This window comes from Hemiscyllium ocellatum, chromosome 15 (assembly GCF_020745735.1).
Source record: "Hemiscyllium ocellatum isolate sHemOce1 chromosome 15, sHemOce1.pat.X.cur, whole genome shotgun sequence".
NCBI lineage: Eukaryota > Metazoa > Chordata > Chondrichthyes > Orectolobiformes > Hemiscylliidae > Hemiscyllium > Hemiscyllium ocellatum.
This window is the reverse complement of record NC_083415.1, coordinates 49,827,749-49,846,850: the sequence shown is the minus strand read 5'-3', so window position 1 is coordinate 49,846,850 and position 19,102 is coordinate 49,827,749. Positions and strand designations below refer to the sequence as shown.

Genomic DNA, 19,102 nt, shown 5'->3' with positions numbered 1-19,102 from the left:
TCCCCCCTCCCCTCCCACACCAACCTGTGTAATGAAAGAGGTAAAACATTTGGAAAGAAAACATTTACAATTTTATTCGGTTTTGTTTCAGTAAATGTGAGCTGTAAAAGCATGCAAACAAGACATCTGTGAGAACCATGACCCGGTTCACAAAACAGAAAATAATTCAAATGTTTAATACTTAACAAATGCATATTACTTACAGTGTCAGAGGAGAGAGATGTGGAGCCAGCTGGGTCACAGGAGGTCACTATGTGTGAATAAAATAGCAAAGGATAAGGCCATGAAAATCCATTAATTTGCCAGCAACTTTTGTCCACCTAATAACAGTGTTTACACTACAGTGACTCCGAACATGGTGGATGTGCCAAGTGTTTTGTAAAGACAAGGTCCTTGCTTCCTTTTTAAGTTGATTATATGTCAATGATAAAAGTTAGATCTATCTGTACATAATTAAACTATAACAATGATAACAAATTATAATTACTTTGCAAAGGAAAACAGATGGTGCTATGAATATAGAGTTTCATCAACAATAACTGAAATGCAGAGAATAAAAAGAATTGGGAGGAACTGAAGAATTTTTAGACCCTCTGCCTGATAGTAGATGCAGAAAACCTTCCTATATACAGTGGGATACCGACTTCAAACATGGTAATGCACTGTGTTACTGGGCAAGAGCTGGGAAAACGGAATATAAAAAAATGCTGGGAAAAGGTCATGCAATCTTTGCAGCATCTTTGAAGACAGCAATAAAGTTAACATTTCAATCTCCATTCATAACTATTTGTGGCTGGTAGAAATATGACTGGCCAAATAGTTTCTCTCTCTGCCAGAAATATTCCAGGTTTCTAAAACCTGGTGAGCCCTTCATTGTTTTGAGTGCCATGAAGTGAGAACCTCGTGGAATTTATTCCAGCTGGAATGAAGGAAGGCAGTCACAAAACATTCCAATGTAGAAGTGGTTTCTTCTCAATATGGAAGTCTGCCTAACATTCTTCACTTTAACATGATAATGGTGTGGGCACTGGTCCTCAGTACGTGCAGCAGAGTGGATTGCCTGCATGTTATCAAACCCTTCAGGTTTTCATTCTTTTGGGCTCCTTGGCATGAAATCAAACGCGTTCTGTAAGAGCTAACGGAATCAATTCACCAAATTATCACCCAGGAAGTGAAGACAAAATTTATTTCATGTATCATGAGTTTTGGGAACATTAAGACCAGCTCCAACATTTAGTCAGCCAAATCAGTTCTTTCGCTTAATTTTATGCCCTCTCAAATTTTTCAAGTAAAACTTTAACTTTGCTCATAATCACTCCTTTGCATAATGTGTTGTTCCATGTCAAGTCAAAAAAGTGTGGTGCTGGAAAAAGCACTGCAGGTCAGGCTGCATCTGAGGAGCAGGGGTGTTGATGTTTTGAGCGTAAGCTCTTCATCACGAATCTGCTTTGACCCAACCAGAAAGGATAACTCCCAAATATTTGATGGTGTGACCCTCAACCCACCAGTGGCTTGTATACTGGGCAGACACAATAGGCATGTGTCACAGCGCTGAACAAAGGCACTGCTTCAGTGTCTGCTACAACATCTACAACTGCATCGATGGCTTTCCCTTTATTTATGTTTACTTGGAAAACTTGAGTGGGCACGATATAAAGATTTAAGACAAAGAACTGGCATGAACAAAGTGATGGAGTTAAAACAGAAATCGCTGGAAAAGCTCAGCAGGTCTGGCAGCATCTGTGGAGAGAAATCAGTTAACACTTCTTGAGGAAGGGTCTTCCTTATTCTGAGGGTTACTCAGTCTGAAATGTTTACTCTGATTTCACTCCACAGATGCTGCCAGACCTGCTGAGGTTTTCCAGCAATTTTTGTTTTTGTTTCTGATTTAGAGAACCTGCAGTTCTTTTGGTTTTTAAAATGATGGAGCTTCCTTGCTGGACTGAAATGTTCCCAAAATCCAAGAGCCATGAAATGTATTTTGTCTTCACCTCCTGGATGGTAATTTGGTGAATGGGTTCTGTCAGCCATGACAGAACATATTCAACGTCCACACCAGGGAGTTCAGAGAAAAAATGGCTTTAGAAACCAGTATATAGGAGATCAAGCTCCCTGGCATCTTAAATGAGCTATACATCTGCTGTACCTACAGACCAGGAATAGCTCAGTTTTATTTCTGCAGCTGGAATTTCACCAAAGAAACTTACCCACCTCATTTACATTTGATAGGAGTGGGTAAGGAGTGAAAAAGAGTGAGAGACGCATCATCACAACTGTCTTGATGAACATTGAGCCCTCAGAACCTCACATTCCATATGCCTCCTCCTATCTTCCATTCCATCACTGCCCTCTTCGTCATTGTGAGTTTACTTTTTCCTACTTCAGTGAAGTAGATGTGAAACAGACTGTGCAGCAGAATGCAACAAAAGCTCTTACCTCGACAATCAGGAAACCCATAAGCTCCTTCGACACATGTGTCACAATGCAGCCCTGTCACAAGTGGGCGACAGCTGCACCTCCCTGTTTCTTGGTCACAGGAGTTAATATATGAGCCTTCCAAGGTACACCGACAGGCTGCAGTAAACGAACAATTGGTTACTGCCAGGAATTTGCTTCATGCAATTGTGCTATGATTTGTTGAAGATTATGATATGCACACACACAATTTTTAGTATCACAACACATGGACTGTGTTACAGAAGAGTCAGTGACCAAATACATCCGGAAGATGAATTTGAAAAAAGTGTATCTATTTGAGAATGGACAACTGTATTTCTGGTGTTTCGGCATACGAAACAATCTAACCTTGGTTAGAACTTAACTGGAGCTGTTTTGCCAACTGGGAACATGTTGCTCACATTGGTCTCCATCATGGAAGCCTTCAGCCAAAGCCTGATAGTATTGTATTCTTATACTAAACCTTTAGGCTTTGTTAGCTTTGTTATCTCCTTGCAACCTGCCTCTTTAACTTCGATTTATTCATCACCTCTCCCACTATCCCGCCTTTCATTTACCACACTCCTTGTAAACTGATAATGTTTTATAATTTGAAAGACAATACACCGATGTGAATCAGAGATTATGCTGTGAACAAGGCAATATTGAAAGATCATTGCCTCCATTACAGACCATTACAACTGTGTAAAATGTATTAATATTTCTAACTGGGAGTTCAAACTATGTCCTCAATGTTCAATGGGATTGATGTCACTGAAACCCTTAGCGTCAATACCCTGTGGGTGACCATTGGGCATCAGTGTAACTGGGCCAGCTATTCTAAACACCATGCTTACAATAGCAGGTCAGAAACTGAATTTGCAACTGGCTCCTGACTTCTCAAACCCAGTTCACCATCTATAAGGCACAAATCAGAAATGCGATTGAATGCTTCACTCCAAACTAGAATGGAGTTTTGGAAGTTTAGCCTTTAAACTGACAAGTTTAGTTCATGTCGTGTGGACTGAACAACATTTAGCAACAAAGTTCCTCACATGCACAGCTGGGGTATCCATAGAAACCAGGCGCACACTGGTTGCATGTAGGGCCTGCGTAGCTGGGATGACACTGGCACTGGCCTGTAGATCCACAGAAATTGTCCACTGATCCACGAACATCACAGGAACAAGCTGGAGAAAAGATGACAAGTCAGTACTTAGTCACTCTAGCTGCAGCAACATAGTCAAAAGGAATGTGGGCAAGAATCTTCCAGGAGTGGCAAAACCTGTTGGACCGCTGCTCCTGCTCCGACTTATACCCTGCCCCAATAGAGCCCTGCAGTTCAGGCTGGGACCACCGATACCACACTCCTCAGAAATGACGACTTTGGATCAATTGGCTTCTGCATAGCACTACATTATTCACTACATTATTATGCTGCTTTCTGGTAAGTTGATTCACTAACACCCTGAACGGCTGTGCAACATTTACACAGCTTTTCGACGTGTTAATGAATGTGGATGATTTGACTGGGGAAGGGCGTTCCGTGGAAGCTGGTCAGGTGCCAGGCTTTGGGGGTGGGGTGGAGGAATGTAAGGGGGCATGTATACAGGATGGCGGTCGAGGTGGCAGCTTGGTAGGGAGCAAGCACGGGTGAGTGAGACGGGGTGGCAATGGTTGGGATGTGTCAGAAGTGGTCAGCAAGTCAGAGGAGTTAGTTAACTCAAGTCTGGAGAGGGAAATCAGAATGGGTCAATCGGCCAGGAGTCTGGTCAGGCCAAAGAGTGGGGACAGTGACTCAGCAAGGAGTCAGACTGTTGGGGTGTTATGCTTTCATCAGGTTGAGGAGTTGGAAGATTGGAGAAGGGATGAGTCTGGGAGTTGGGGGGTACCGAGTTAAAGGCCAATTTGTGAATGAGGCTGTGCCCAAAGTAGTATCTAAAGGGAGGGGAGAAATACCTGATCCAGCAGGACAGTGCGATTTCCATCAATACTCGTGGGCCAAGAGGAGACTGAGTGCTTCTCCTGTCAACTCTCCTCCCTATGTTCACCAGCTGTGACTGGTCTCCATCCCATGATCCCTCCTGCTACTGTCATCCACTGCTCCCTGTATTGACCTCAACCTCCATCATCCAGGTCCAGCCATGATTCTATCCCTACTCTCCCTTTCCTGCTCCCAGACATGTACTTGGAATACTGACCTTCCCACCAGACAGCTGGTGAACCGCCCTTGTCAGAGAAACAAGAGGGTTACTGTTGTAAAGACATCCCACCGTTACATTCAGGAGCACTTTCACGCTCCCCTTGTCTCTGGATGTCCAACCTAGTACAAGCCCACCCCCCAACTCCCTCCCCTATGAATATCAGGGATTGGTGTTTTTGGTCAATGTTGTATTTAGCCTGGATCCCTGGCATGAAAGACCTTAACCTTGGCAGCGAGGGTAGGAATGAAATCCAGTAGCACATTGGTCGCAGCGAGCTCCATCGAATTCGGGCTTGCACAAGCAACGGCCAGAGTGATCGCAAACCTCAGGCAAGCTGCCAGCAACGCTGCAGCTACACACTGCAAAAAAACAAAGGGAAGAAAATGGCGTAAAGTCACAGTTTGAATTGCCCTCTTGGGAGCAATGTCTACTTTCCTCATTTTCTCGCTAGCATCAGTAATCTGGGAGGGACTAAAGTTCATATTTCTCAGCAGTCAGATTGAAACTCAAAAACCTTCTTCAGAGGTAACTTAAAACCAAGCTGATGTAAGTGAGCTTTCTAAGTAAGTACCCGTTAATAAGGTAAGAAAACAGACTTCAAAAGAAAGGAGTTGTATTTATATATCAGTTTACTGCTACATGTCACGAGAGAGCCTGAAAGTGCTTCACACACAATGCATTACTTTGAAATGCCATAATTGTTATTATGTAAGCAAACACAACAGCCAAAAAGTGGAATTCAAAAATACTGCAGTTACAGAGAAGAAAGGAAGAAATGGAACAAAGTGTCAAGCACCTGACAGTTTCCCAATCATTTGTTTGAACTCTCAATATCATTGAAGAGAATAAAATAGGCCTACTGCATTTAAAGTCAAGGATGGATTGAGCAACTGTAATAATTTTGGCCAACCTCTGGTGTGGGAGGGCCAAAATTATACAAAATATCGGAAAGATGTTGTGAAACTTGAAAGGGTTCAGAAAAGATTTACAAGGATGTTGCCAGGGTTGGAGAGTTTGAGCTACAGGGAGAGGCTGAACAGGCTGGGCTGTTTTCCCTGGAGTGTCGGAGCTGAGGGGTGACCTTATAGAGGTTTACAAAATCATGAGAAGCATGGATAGGATAAATATATTAAGTTCATTGACGCATGGATGGAGGGGGATGAAGGCAAGGCCTTTGCTGAGGACTGATCGTTCATCCTCAGTGAGGGGGAGGTCTGGGGGGGCTGGTGAAAGCTCGGCAGGGCTAGGAGCTGGGACTTGGTGTAGGTGTGGAGCTGGGAGTGGGGGCGGTACCTGTAACTGGATTGGGAGTGGTGGTAGGGGGAATGAGGGTGGAGTCATGAGCAGGGGTGATGTTCCCCTCAGGATTCTGGGGGGCGGGGATGGTGACAGTGGGTTCTGCGGGGGACGTGTCAGCAGAATGCAGGTGAGTGGCGTTGGTGGGGGAGGAAGTGGTGGCAAACACGGCAGTGGGGGGGGGGGGGGGGGGGGGGGGGGGAGGAAGCCCTGATCCTGATGGAGGGCTTTTGCTCGAAATGCGATTTTCCTTCTCCTCGGATGCTGCCTGACCTGCTGTGCTTTTCCAGTACCACTCTGATCTCTAGCATCTGCAGACTTCACTTTTGCCTAAATATATAAGGTCTTTTCCCTGGTGTGGGGAAGTGCAGAACTAGAGGGCATAGGTTTAGGGTGAGAGGGGAAAGATATAAAAGGGGCCTAAGGGTCAACGTTTTCACGCAAAAGGTGGTACATGTATGGAATGAGCTGCCAGAGGAAGTGGTGGAGGCTGGTACAATTGCAACATTTAAAAGGCATTTGGATGGGTATATGAATAGGAAGGGTTTGGACAGATATGGACTGGGTGCTGGCAAGTGGGACTAGATTGGGTTGGGATATCTGGTCGGCATGGACGGGTTGGACTAAAGGGTCTGTTTCCATGCAGTACATCTCTATGACTTTATGACTGCAAAAGGCAGTTTGAGTTTTACCAGAATAAAAATTTACTTTAAAAACCCGAAAGCAGAGTTCCTGTTTTTAAGAGGTGCTCAACCACACCAACTCTATCTGTTGAGTAAAGTTCTGTTCAGGGTTTTGACTTTGCATTGCAACTGAATATAACACAAGTCTGACACATCCCCTAAATGAGCTAAATCAGCAGACTATTTGTCCAACATCCAGGACTGGATGAAATTTTCTCCAATTAAATATTGGGAAAAATGACCCATTGTTCATTCTTGAATGCCAACTCCATCCTTCTTCCTGGAAACAGTTTCAGGTTAAGGCAGAAGTGGGTACTGCAGATGTTGGAGATTAGAGTCAAGATCAGAGTGGTGCTGGAAAAGCACAGCAGGTCAGGCAGCAGTCGAGGAGCAGGAAAATCAATGTTTCGGGCAAAAGCCCTTCATTGGGATTGGCTAAAGTAATCTGCTCACAATCTTGCTGTACCAAGCTAAACTTCCAACTCACATTTGTACAATTGCTAAGACCATCTATTTCTACTTTTGTATCATCCACGAGTTTCTCCAGCTGAAACCCTCATCCTCCCCATTTTTTACCTCGAGACTCGATTATTCCAAACATTATTGGCTGGTCTGCCACACCCTGACACCTGTATACTTCAGGTCATTCAAACATCTCCAGCCCTTGTCTTAAATCCTATTTCACTATCGTCTCTGATCTCCCTGGTCTCCATGGGTTCCTGGTTAAGTAACACCACAATTTACAATTTTCATCTATGTTTTCACCATGTTTCCTCCACAGCCTTGTCTCTATCCCCATCTCTGTCAACCACTCCAATCCTACAATTCTCCAAGATATCTGTCCTCCTAAAATACAGGTCTCTTGTGCAGCCCTGATTATAATTGGTCCATCTCATTAGTGGTTGTGCTTTTAGTTATTCCAGTCCCAAACTGCATCTCTATGTCATTCCACCTCTCCTCCCTTCTCTAAGACACTCCTTAAATCCTGCCTTTTAGATGAAGTTTTTGGTCACCTGACCTGCTGTCTCCTCATACAGCTCAGTGTAATAATTTTTGTTAACAATCCTGTGAAGGACCTTGGGAATATTCAAAAACATTAAAGGCACTACTTAAGTATAAGTTGTCGCAGTTAAATAATTATTGTACCCTGGAGGTGATGACATGTCAGGAGTGACAAGTAGAAACTCAGGTAGTCATTAGGTCAGAATTGTGAAACTTAGGATCACTTGTTAATCAATTAATTCTGTTCTGAACACATTTAGGAATTAGCCAGTATAATCTCCCACTGGGAGCTATGGACTGTCGAAGTCAGCAGTTTCCTTTGTAGATTCTTTGGCTGATAGCAGCATAAATTTTTAATTTTGCTTTACACCAGTCAACCAAAAACATTAACAATGTTTGAAGAGAATTCTAAAGCTTAACCAGTGAAGCTTTTAGTTCACTGACACTTGGTATACTTCCATTCACAGAGAATTATACAGGTTATAAATGAAAGCTGACTCACATTGACAGAGTGGATAGTTAAAGTAGCCTGGGGCACACTGGTCACAGTAGAAACCTTCAAACCCCTGACGACAAATGCACTGTCCAGTCTCTTCATTGCAGCTCCCGCCAGTAACGCCTGGACCCAAACAGCGGCATGCTAAAATCATGTAACAGTTATACTGACAGTGAGCATGGGATAATTTAACAGTCACACAGCAAAGAAGCTTAAACTCACTCTGGCCCCAATAACTGCTCGAAAATGTTAGACTTTCTGAGCTATTGTCCCCATTAACATTTTGCTGTCTATAGGCTAGGCGACTGGATAGTACATTATGCTGAAGTGAACTGAACCCTCCCCAGCAATGTCAGAATGGACTACAAGTTAATATTCTCACCTCAGTTTGCAAATACCTCTGTGGTCACACTCCTCACCAACTCTAATTTTCTGCAGCCCTAAATCTGAGATCTCCGTGTAGATCCAGTTCTCGGCTCTTGCCCACTTCTGATTTTCTTTGTTCCACCGTCAGTGCCCATGCCTCAGCTGCTTTGCCTTAGGTTTAGGAATTCTCAACCTAAAACTTTCTCCTCTTTCCCCTTCCTCTGCTCTAATGTTAAACATTATTCCAAAGGGCTTCTCCAAAGACTCTTCACGAAAGCTAGATGTTGCAAGTTTGAGAGTAAGAAAAAAAAACTTTGCTGACGATGTTCGGTCCTCCCTTCATTTCAACCGGTCTTAGATACAATTCGTCACAAATCCTAGACATCTACTGTGTGACATCTTAAATAGCAGCATTGCAACAGATGGTTGACTCTCCCTTGAGCATAGGATTAACTTACGCTGGCAGTTTGCTCCGAAGTGATGGGGCATGCACTGTTTACAGAAGCGACCTGTAAAGTTTGGCTTGCAGTTACAGTGCCCTGTGCTCGGGTCTGGCTGGCAGTCGTTGTTCTGGGTTCCCGTTGCACTGCAGTCACAGTCTAAGGTAAAGAGAAGCACAGCAGTACAGCTAAGTGGACAATATCAGAACATCCAAAGTCCCCATCTCAATCCCTCTTACAGAATTGCTACTCAGACATGCTGAGTGACAAATTTTACACTTAATGTTTTATGTACATGATTTGGAGATGCCGGTGTTGGACTGGGGTGTACACAGTTAAAAATACACAACACCAGGTTATAGTCCAACAGGTTTAATTGGAAGCACACAAGCTTTCGGAGTGTCGCTCCTTCATCAGGTGATTATCATCAGGTGACAATCACATGATGAAGGAGCGTCGCTCCGCAAGCTAGTGTGCTTCCAATTAAACCTGTTGGACTATAACCTGGTGTTGTGTGATTTTTAACTGTTTTATGTACACGTGATAAATTTTTCAATAATTTTCCACCATACGCTACAAGTAATTATAGAATCCCTATGGTGTAGAAGCAGTCCCTTTGGCCCAATGAGTCCACACCAACCCACCAAAGAGCATCCCACCCAGAACCACTCCCCTGTAACCCTGCATTTCCCATGGCTAACCCATCTAGCCTGCATATCTCTGGATACTCTAGGCAATTTAGCTTAGCCAGTCCATCTTACCTTTGGACTGCAGGAGGAAACTAGAGCACTAGGAGGAAGCCCACATAGAAACAGGGAGAATGTGCCCACTCCACACAGACAGTTGCTCAAGGCTGGAATCGAACTCGGGCACTATGAGGCAACAGTGCTAACCACTGAGCCACCATGCCACCAAACAATGTCAAATTAAATACTGTCCTTATGAAAATCTTCTCTTAAAATAAAATTAGATCCTCCATGATAGTTAAAAGGCATTGTTAATTATATTATTGAGCTGAAACCAAGAGTTGCCAAAATTTGCAGAGTGTCATATCAGTTACAGTGGGACAATAGGACCTTTTGACCAACATTTTGAAGACAGACATAGCCCTTGAAGAATATAAAGAAAGCAAGAAAGAATTTAAACAAGGAGTTAGGAGGGCTAAAAAGGGCCAGGAAATGTCCTTGTTAAACAGGATTAAGGAAAGTCCTAATACATTTTTCTCATATATTAAAGAGCAAGATGATGACTAGGGAAAGGATAGCTCCACTCAAGAATAATGGAGGGAATTTAGGTGTAGAGCCAGAGGAAGTGGTTGAGGTCCTTAACAAATACTTTGCATTGATATTCACAAAGGAGAAGGACGTTGTGGATGGTGAGTCACAGGAGGGTTATGTTGATATTCTGGGGCATATCGACAGAAGAAAGAAGATGGAGTTAGATGTTTTAAAAAGCATTAAAGTTGGAAAAGTCTCCAGGACCTGATGGCAACTATCCAAGAATGCTGAGGGACGCTAGTGAGCAAGTTGCTGTGGACTCGCACAAAACTTTTTTATCCTCTTTAGTCTCAGGCCCCAGAGGACTGGAGAACAGCTAATGTTGTCCTTTTGCTTCAGGCAGGCAACAGGGAAAATGTGGGAAATTATAGGCCAGGGGTATACAGTGGTAGGAAAATTACTGGAGAATCTTCTTTGTGATGAGATTTACCCACATTTGGAAAGATATGGACTAATTACTGAGCAGCAGCATGGCTATGTGTGGGAAAGATCATGTCTCACAAACTTGATTGAGGTTTTTGAGGAAGTGAGAAAGATGATTGCCGAGGGCAGCAGCTAAACATTGTCTATGTGGACTTGAGCAAAGCCTTTGTCAAAAGTTCTTCATGACAGGCTGATACAAAAGATGAAGCCACATGGGATCTGTCTCCTTTCCCTAGTCATCCTCCTGCTCCTTCTATATGAGGAAAATGCCTCAGAACTTTCTTTACTCTTGTTTGGCAAGGACATTTCAAGGCCCTTCTTAGCCCTCCTAACTCCTTGTTTAAATTCTTTCAAGCTTGTAAGATAGATACAAAACTGGCTTCATCATAAAAGGCAGACATAGAGGTGGATGGTTGTATTCCTGACTGAAGACCTGTGATCACTGGTGTTCTGTTGGGATCAGTGTTGGGACCCCTGTTAATGTAATATTATAAATGACTCCGAGGAGAATGTAGGTGACCTGATTAGTAGTTTGAGCAGATAGTGAGGAAGATTTCCAGAAGTTACAGCTGAATACAGATAAGCTGGAGACTTGGGTGAAAGGTGGAGTTTAATCTGGACAAATGCAAGGTGACGCATTTTGTAAAGTCTAATGGAGGAGGAAGGTATACTGTAAATGGCAGAACCCTTTGAAGTATGAACATACAGAAGGATCTGGGAATAGAGGTCTACAGTTCCCTGAAAGCGGGAACACAAATGGATATAGTGGTCAAGAAAGCATATGGCATGTTTGCCTTCATCAGTTGGGGCATAAAGTATAAAAATTGACAAGTCATGTTGCAGTTGTATCAAACTTACGTTAGGCTATATTTGGAATATTGTGTACAGTTCTGGTTGTCACACTTTAAGAACATGGAGCCTTTGCAGAGGGCACTGAAATGATTTACCAAGGTTTTGCCTGGTTTGGAGGGTATTAGCTTTGAGGACAGATTGGACAAACTTGGTTTGTTTTCACTTGAATGTCAGGAGAATGAGGGGTGACCTGATCGAAGTTTACAAAATTATGACAGGCATGGATAGAATGGACAGTCAGAGTCTTTTTCCCAGGATAGAAATGTCACTTACTAAAGCATATAGGTTTAGGGTGACCGTATGGAGTTTGCATGTTCTCCCTGTGTCTGCGTGGGTTTTGTCCCACAGGTTAAATGGACTGGCCATACTAAATTGTCCATAGTGCATAGGGATGTGCAGGCTAAGTGGATTAGCCATGGCAAATGAAGGGCTATATGGACAAGGTAGTGGATTTGGATGTGAACATAGGAGGTATAGTTATTAAGTTTGCAGGTGACACCAAAATTGGAGATGTAATGGACAGCAAAGAATGTTACCTCAGAGTACAATGAGATCTTGATCAGATGGGCCAATGGGCTGAGGAGTGGCAGATGGAGTTTAATCTAGATAAATGTGAGCCGCTGAATTTTCGAAAAGCAAATCAGAGCAGGACTTATACACTTAATGGTAAGGTCTTGGGGAATATTGCTGAACAAAGAGACCTTGGAGTGCAGGTTCATAGTTCTTTGGAAGTAGATAGATAGGATAGTGAAGGCAACATTTGGTATGCTTTCCTTCATTGGTCAGAGCATTGAGTATAGGAGTTAGGCAGTCAAGTGCAGCTGTACAGGACACTGGTTAGGCCACTTTTGGAATATTGCGAGCAATTCTGGTCTCCTTCCTATCGGAAGGATGTTGAGAAACTTGAATGGGTTCAGAAAAGACTTACAAGAATGTTGCCAAGGTTGGAGGATTTGAGCTGTAGGGAGAGGTGGAATAGGCTAGGGCTGTTTTTCCTGGAGCATTGGAGGTTGAAGGGTGACCTGAAAAAGGTTTATAAAATCATGAGGGGCATGGATAGGGTAAATAGGCAAAGTCTTTTCCCTGAGGTGGGGGAATCCAGAACGAGAGGGCATAGGTTTAAGATGAGAGGGGACAAGATATAACAGGAACCTAAGGGGTAACTTTTCACACTGAGGGTGAGGTGTATGGAATGAGCTGCCAGAGGAAGTGGTGGATGCTGGTACAATTGCAACATTTAAGAGGCATTTGGATGGGCATATGAATAGGAAGGGTTTGGAGGGATATGGGTCGGTTGCTGACAGGTGGGACTAGATTGGGTTGGGATATCTGGTCAGCATGGACGAGTTGGACCGAAGGGTCTGTTTCCATGCTGCACATCTCTATTGCTCCCCATATACTCCACATGCCCCACACACATACACACTCTCAAAATAGGTTACACCCACACCAATGCACCCAAAACTCACTACACACACAGTACAATTACAGCATTGTGAACTTAGTTCAAGTGAAGCACTTGGTTATACAAAAGACCTTTTAGTTTGGGGTAGAGGTGAATTATAAAAATGAACACCCTCATTAGCCCTCTGAAACAAAAGCAACGATGACTTTGTGTATCTTTCCAGTCATCATCATATTAGTCATGTTGAGATGTATTTAAAGCTGCAATACCACATGGAAACCAAAAAGGAAACTTCCACTACTTTACACTTTTAAAGTTCAGTGACTTACTTATTATTTTTCCAACATGAATGAGAGCCCCTGTCGATTGTGTGGGATCTACTGGTAAAACTATGGAAGGAACAAGATACACAAGATGAATAGAATACTTAATAATTTGAGAATCACCAGATCAGCTATCTTCTGATCAAACAAAGACTCAGCTTTTAAATTGCAGGCCAAAAGCCAAGCTTCTGAAAAACCTTTTCCTTTAAACTTATTAAAAAGTTTATTTTCTTGAAAGAAGGTCTATTTTCTGCTGCATGCTTGGTTTGTAACCCAAGAGCTAAAGTCTGCCCTTAGGGAGAATTAGATAAAAAGAGAACATTACAGTAAACAATAGAACAGATTTTTTTTGGTGTGTGTTCCTTTTAAAACCTGGCTATTTCCCAAGATTCATGAACAGATCTTGTTGGGATAGATACATGGAGCAGGGAAATATTTGAAATAATTAATGGCTATTTTTACTTTTAATCGGTCCGAATGTGCAAAAAGGAAAACCGACAGTTCGAACATCTTTCATAAGCTCAGGATGTCCAAAAGCACTTTCCAGCTGATTAAGTCAGTTTAAAGTGCACCAGTTGTAAGGTAGGAAGTTGTGGCAACTAATGTGTACACAGCGAGCACCCACAAACAGGATGACAGTCAGAATATCATTTTTTAAAGTGAGTTTGAATAAAAACAGCTATTGACCAAGACATTAATGACAGCTCCCTATTTTTCATCAAAATGGTTTTATTTATTCATGTGGAATATTTTATTATATTATGGGATGTGGGCATGGTGTGTGGTGAGCTGCCTTCTTGAACCACTGCGCTCCAGCTGGTGAACGCTCACACATGTGAGGATGCCCCCACATTCATGCCATCCTGCCCTGCAATTGTTTATGTCCACATGAGTGAAGACACGTGGACAAGGCCTCAGTTTAATAGCTCTTCAAATCCAGCACTCTCTCTTCCCAGTACTGCACGAGAATATCAACTTAGATTTCAGTTCAAGACTCAGAGTTGAAAGTACGCCCAACTGAACCATAGGTAACAGTAGAAATAAGAGGTCTCCTCTTATCAATCAATTCAATGTGTGTCAAATCAGTAACACTGTTGCTGCAATAATACAACACTGTATGGATGCCACTCTTGCATCCTTATAACACTCTCATATTTTTGACTCTTATCCATCAAGGACAGCTTCTATTAGAATTCCTTTATTAGGTAGGCTGTGTTGATTTCCATTGGGGTCAAACCTGTTAAATTTTATTGATTTAAGAGCATCTTAAATTCTGCACATGTTCATTATAGTTAAGTCACACTGAATCCACCGTGAGTTGGTAACTTGGATATAAAATTTGCTAGTTGGGGAGTGGTGTTTTTTCTAACTGGAGATATTCTACAAGGATCAGTGTTGGGTTCTCTAATTTTGTAATTTATATAAATTCTTTGGGTGAAAATGTAGATGGTCTGATTAGTAAGTTTGCAGAAAACACAAAAATTGGGGGAGTTTTGGATAGTGTGGAAGACTGTCAAATGATACAGCAGGATAAAGAGCATTTCGAAAGGTGAGCAGAGAAATGGCACATGGAGTTTAATCTGAACAAGTGTGAGGTGATGCTTTTGGGACGTCAAGTGCTGGAGGAAAATATATAGTGAATGGCAGGACCTTTAGGTGCATTGACATAACGAGGGATCTTGGGGTGCAAGTTATGGGTCCCTAAAAGTGACAATACAAGAGGACAACATGGCAAAGATGGCATCATGCATACTTGCCTTCATCAGTCGAGGCACCAGTATCAAAGTTGGCAAGTCATGTTGAAGGTATATAAACCTTTAAGTCACATTTGGAGGATTGTGTGCAGTTCTGGTCGCCAGGATGTTGACTGAATTGGAGGGCATTTGCATAAGGAGGGGTTGGATTAACTTGGATTCTTTTTTAAAATTAGAATCCCTACAGTATGGAAACAGGCCCTTCGGCCCAACAAGTCAACAATGACCCTCCAAAGAGTAACCCACCCAGATCCATTCCCCTACCTGATAGTTACCCCTGACTAATGCACCTAACCTACACATCTCTGAACACTTTGGACAATTTAGCATAGCCAAGTCATCTAACCTGCACATCTTTGGGTGGTCCGGTTTCTTCCCACCATCCAGAGTAAACCCACGCAGACATGGGGAGAATGTGAAAACTCCACACAGACAGTTGCCTGAGGCTGGAATTGAACCCGGGTCCTTGATGCTGAGAGGCAGCAGTGCAAATCACTGAGCCACCGTGCCACTTTAGAGCAGAGGCTGAGGGACAACCTGACAGAAGTATATAAAATTATGAGGCATGGGTAGGGTGGATAGGCTGTCAGTTTCCCATGGTGAAAATGTCAACTAGTAGGGGACACGGGTTTAAGGTTAGAGGGGAAAGCTTAAAAGGAGATGTGCAAAGGAAGCTTTTTAAACCAGTTGACTGGAACATGCTGCCAGGGGAGGTGGTAGAAGCAGATACAATAAGGTTTAAGAGGCATTTAAACAGACACATAAACAAGCAGGGAATCCAGGGATATGAACCTGTTTAGATTATTTGGAATGGCATCGTGGTTGGCACAGACATAGAGGGCCGAAGGGCCTGATCCTGTGCTGCATTGTTCTATGATCTATATGCAAAGTTGCAATCAATCAGTCTGTGTGCAGAACCAAAGGGCTATAAACTGAACCAACATCACTGCTGCGATTTTTGGGAAGGAGCCAGAGATGCAGTCACTGCTCCAGAGGGTGGTATACAGCCATCAGACGTCAGTGATCACTCATGTGTAGCACTGTCAGCTCTGAAACAGAAGCCCATGGGTTTGACTGCACTCCAGCCTCTGAACCTGCTGTGAAGTACTGAGGGACTACCACGCTGTCAGAGATACTATATTTTAGGTGAGACATTAAAGCCACAGTTCCCCCAACACACACAGTCTCTCTTTTTTTTTAATTCACCTGGGCCAGCATTTATTGGCTGTTCCTAACTGCACTTGTATAGAAAAGATCCAATGGCACCTTGTAAAAAGCAGAGGAGTTGTCCGGGTTTGCTAATCAACACCAACGCCTCAACTGACACTATGAAAGCCACAAATAGAAAAAGAAAATGCTGAAGAAACTCAGCAGGTCTGACATCATCCTTGCGGAGTTAAACAGAGTTAAAGCTTTGAGTCCAAAAAAACAAGAAACTCTTCCTCTCTCTCCACAGCCACTGCCTGCACTGCTGAGTTTCAGCAGCTTTTGGTCTTTTTATTCCAGATTTTCAACATTTGCAATATTTTACTTTTACTACGAAAACGAGACTGCCAGGTCATTCACTTATGGCTGGTTGTGGAATCTTGTTATGGAGGACTCTGCGGTCACATAACTTGTGCTTCTGACTACATTTCAAAAAGATCCTAAATGGTTTTGAAATCAGGTGAGACATCTTGAAGTGGTAAAAGAATCTCACAAAATGTAGTTATTTTGTTTTTCATTAGTGGATAGTAAAGAGTTCCTGAGGCCAATGTAAAGCCAGGAAATAAAATGCTGAATGGGAAATCGGAGATCCGACTGAGTTGGGACAAATCTGACTGTATTTGACTAACTGTAGGTCAGTCCCACCTTCACAAGCTTGCGGCTCGGTGACTCGGTTAAAACTACCACCAGTCACCCCTCTCTAATTAGACAGCAGCCCTATTATCCGCTGGGACTATAACAACATTACCTTTCATCACCCATCCAAAGTAGGATCTAGAATATTTCAACACAGTGCAGATTCTGAAACTGCTTTTGTGAAACACCTCACCCTCATCTCAGATACCTAACATTTATTTAACACTACATTAAAACACTACCTTAAACAGAAAACACTCTGCGAACCTCAATAATTAATCCAAAGATTTGTAATACTTACGGTAACAGTTGGGGAAGTTGTAGTATCCCTCAGCGCAGTAGTCACAGTTCTCACCAGCATAATTGTACTTACAGTAACAACGGCCTGTACTGTCCTCACAGGCACCTTCTGTGAACTCTGAATTGCAATTACAAGCTGGAATAACATGAAAAAAAATGAGTTAAACGCTGCTGCCACTACCCACGCTACTCCCAAGAAATATTATTAGTCAATTATTTAAATAATAAAAACTCACGAAGGCAGGCATTCACAGAATCTGCTGGCATGTCAGGTGCACGATAATATCCATGGATGCATCGCTCACAGTTGACCCCAGCAGTGTTGTCCTTCAAGATAAAATGAGAAATAACTTAATAAGTCTGATTTCATGTGAGCTGATTTGATTCTAAGCATAATCCAGCAGGATACTGGAAAAATGCTGTCAGAGTTTTTTTGGGGGGGTGGTGGGGGGGCAGTGTGGTGAGGGGTTTCTTCTCTGATCTTACCATCAGGTTTGGAAATTGCTAAATCAATGCTCAGAATCCTTCTTATATCTTTTGCAAGTTGTCATTGCATATATCACAAAGTATATGTTGGCTCAGTGGTAAGCATATTGTGCTCATTGTACCACCATATTGTACCACCTCATTGTGCCAGGGACCTGGGTTCAATTCCACTCTTAGGTGACTATCAGTGCAGAGTTTGCACATTGCCCCTGTGTCTGCAGGGGTTTCTGCTGGGTTCTCCATTTTCATCCCACAATCCAAAGATGTGCAGGTTACGTGGATTGGCCATGCTAAATTGCCCATAGTACCTAGTGATGTGCAGGTCAGGTGGATTAGCCGTGGGAAATGCAGGGTTACAGAGATGAGGTGTGCGTCTGGGTTGGGAGGCTGTTTTGAGAGTCAGTGTGGACTCTATGGGCTGAATGGCCTGCTTTCACACAATAGGGATTCCATAATTCTATGTGTGCAGAAAGCCATCAGCTAGTTATCTCTCAATTCAATGTGAACTTTGAAACTAATATAATACTTTCTGTCCAGTGTTCATTTTCCTGCAACGCGAATGCCCCACAGTCAATCTCTCCTGAATTCCTCAACACAGAGATGACACATGTGAGAGAGAGCAACCTGGAGATGTCTCTTTTTCCCAGTTTTTTCTTCCTTCTTATGGGGTCACACTGAATCTTTATCAACGACTCCCTGTTACACTGTGTCTGGGATTAGGAACAGAACTATCCCATTTCTTTGCATTGTATTGGAGTGAGCTATGAAGCTAGCCTGAACTTCATATTTTCAATTCTCTCACATGTCTTCCCTATGTAAGAGACACTATTTCTTTTAATGGTACAGTGTTTTCTTTTTTGATTTGAAGTCTATTTGCCACAAACATGCAGTGAATGAGGTTATGAAAACTCACCTCAACAAAATATTAAATAATTTGAACCATCTGTGGCTAGAAGTTAACTTACAAACTTTCACAGAGACATTTCTGTTTTTAAAAAAACAGAATCGATCACCTGCACAGTCACTAAGAAGCAGGAACGTACTTGACAATTAATGCAGACACCGCCTCCTTCATAACGACCATGGCGATTTAAGCTTCCTTTGCGTTCATCGACCTCAGGGTCATACACACATTCAAAGGAATGGCCATTGCAGTTACAGGCTGTGGAATAGATATTGAATAACAAAACAAATGAATTACCACCTCAGGCTGCCCTCAACATCCTTGCAATTGTTAAGATGCAGTGCATAACTAAGTGATTCAGTTTAAATAAAAAGCTTCTCATTCATTGTATGTAATGACAAGACTGTGTTGGTATCTTAAATTATTGCTAATTTCTTTTATTTCCACGTAACTAGTAAAGATCTGCATTTACTGCCTCTCTTGAACAGCGTCATGAACAAACTCGGAGTGTTTGTACACCCAGTGTACAGAGAAGACCTCGAAGGGACGCTCACCTCAACAGATTTGACCAATAAAAAACCAAGTGGGACAGAAACAGTGCTTCATGGAAATC

General features: G+C 42.6%; 1 protein-coding gene across 2 annotated transcripts in view; it reads right to left on the bottom strand.

Annotated features, from left to right (window-relative positions):
• Positions 1 to 19,102, bottom strand: part of lama5 (laminin, alpha 5) — a 299,172-nt gene that overhangs the window by 134,776 nt on the left and 145,294 nt on the right. For both annotated transcript variants that reach the window (XM_060836449.1, XM_060836450.1), the window contains exons 8-17: positions 18,629 to 18,747; positions 17,336 to 17,426; positions 17,101 to 17,235; positions 13,210 to 13,269; positions 8,942 to 9,082; positions 8,124 to 8,261; positions 4,865 to 4,999; positions 3,492 to 3,626; positions 2,437 to 2,574; positions 204 to 250 (exon numbers count right to left, since the gene is read on the bottom strand). In XM_060836449.1, coding sequence (XP_060692432.1) covers positions 204 to 250; positions 2,437 to 2,574; positions 3,492 to 3,626; positions 4,865 to 4,999; positions 8,124 to 8,261; positions 8,942 to 9,082; positions 13,210 to 13,269; positions 17,101 to 17,235; positions 17,336 to 17,426; positions 18,629 to 18,747 — 1,139 coding nt within the window. The remainder of the gene's footprint in view (positions 1 to 203; positions 251 to 2,436; positions 2,575 to 3,491; positions 3,627 to 4,864; positions 5,000 to 8,123; positions 8,262 to 8,941; positions 9,083 to 13,209; positions 13,270 to 17,100; positions 17,236 to 17,335; positions 17,427 to 18,628; positions 18,748 to 19,102) is intronic.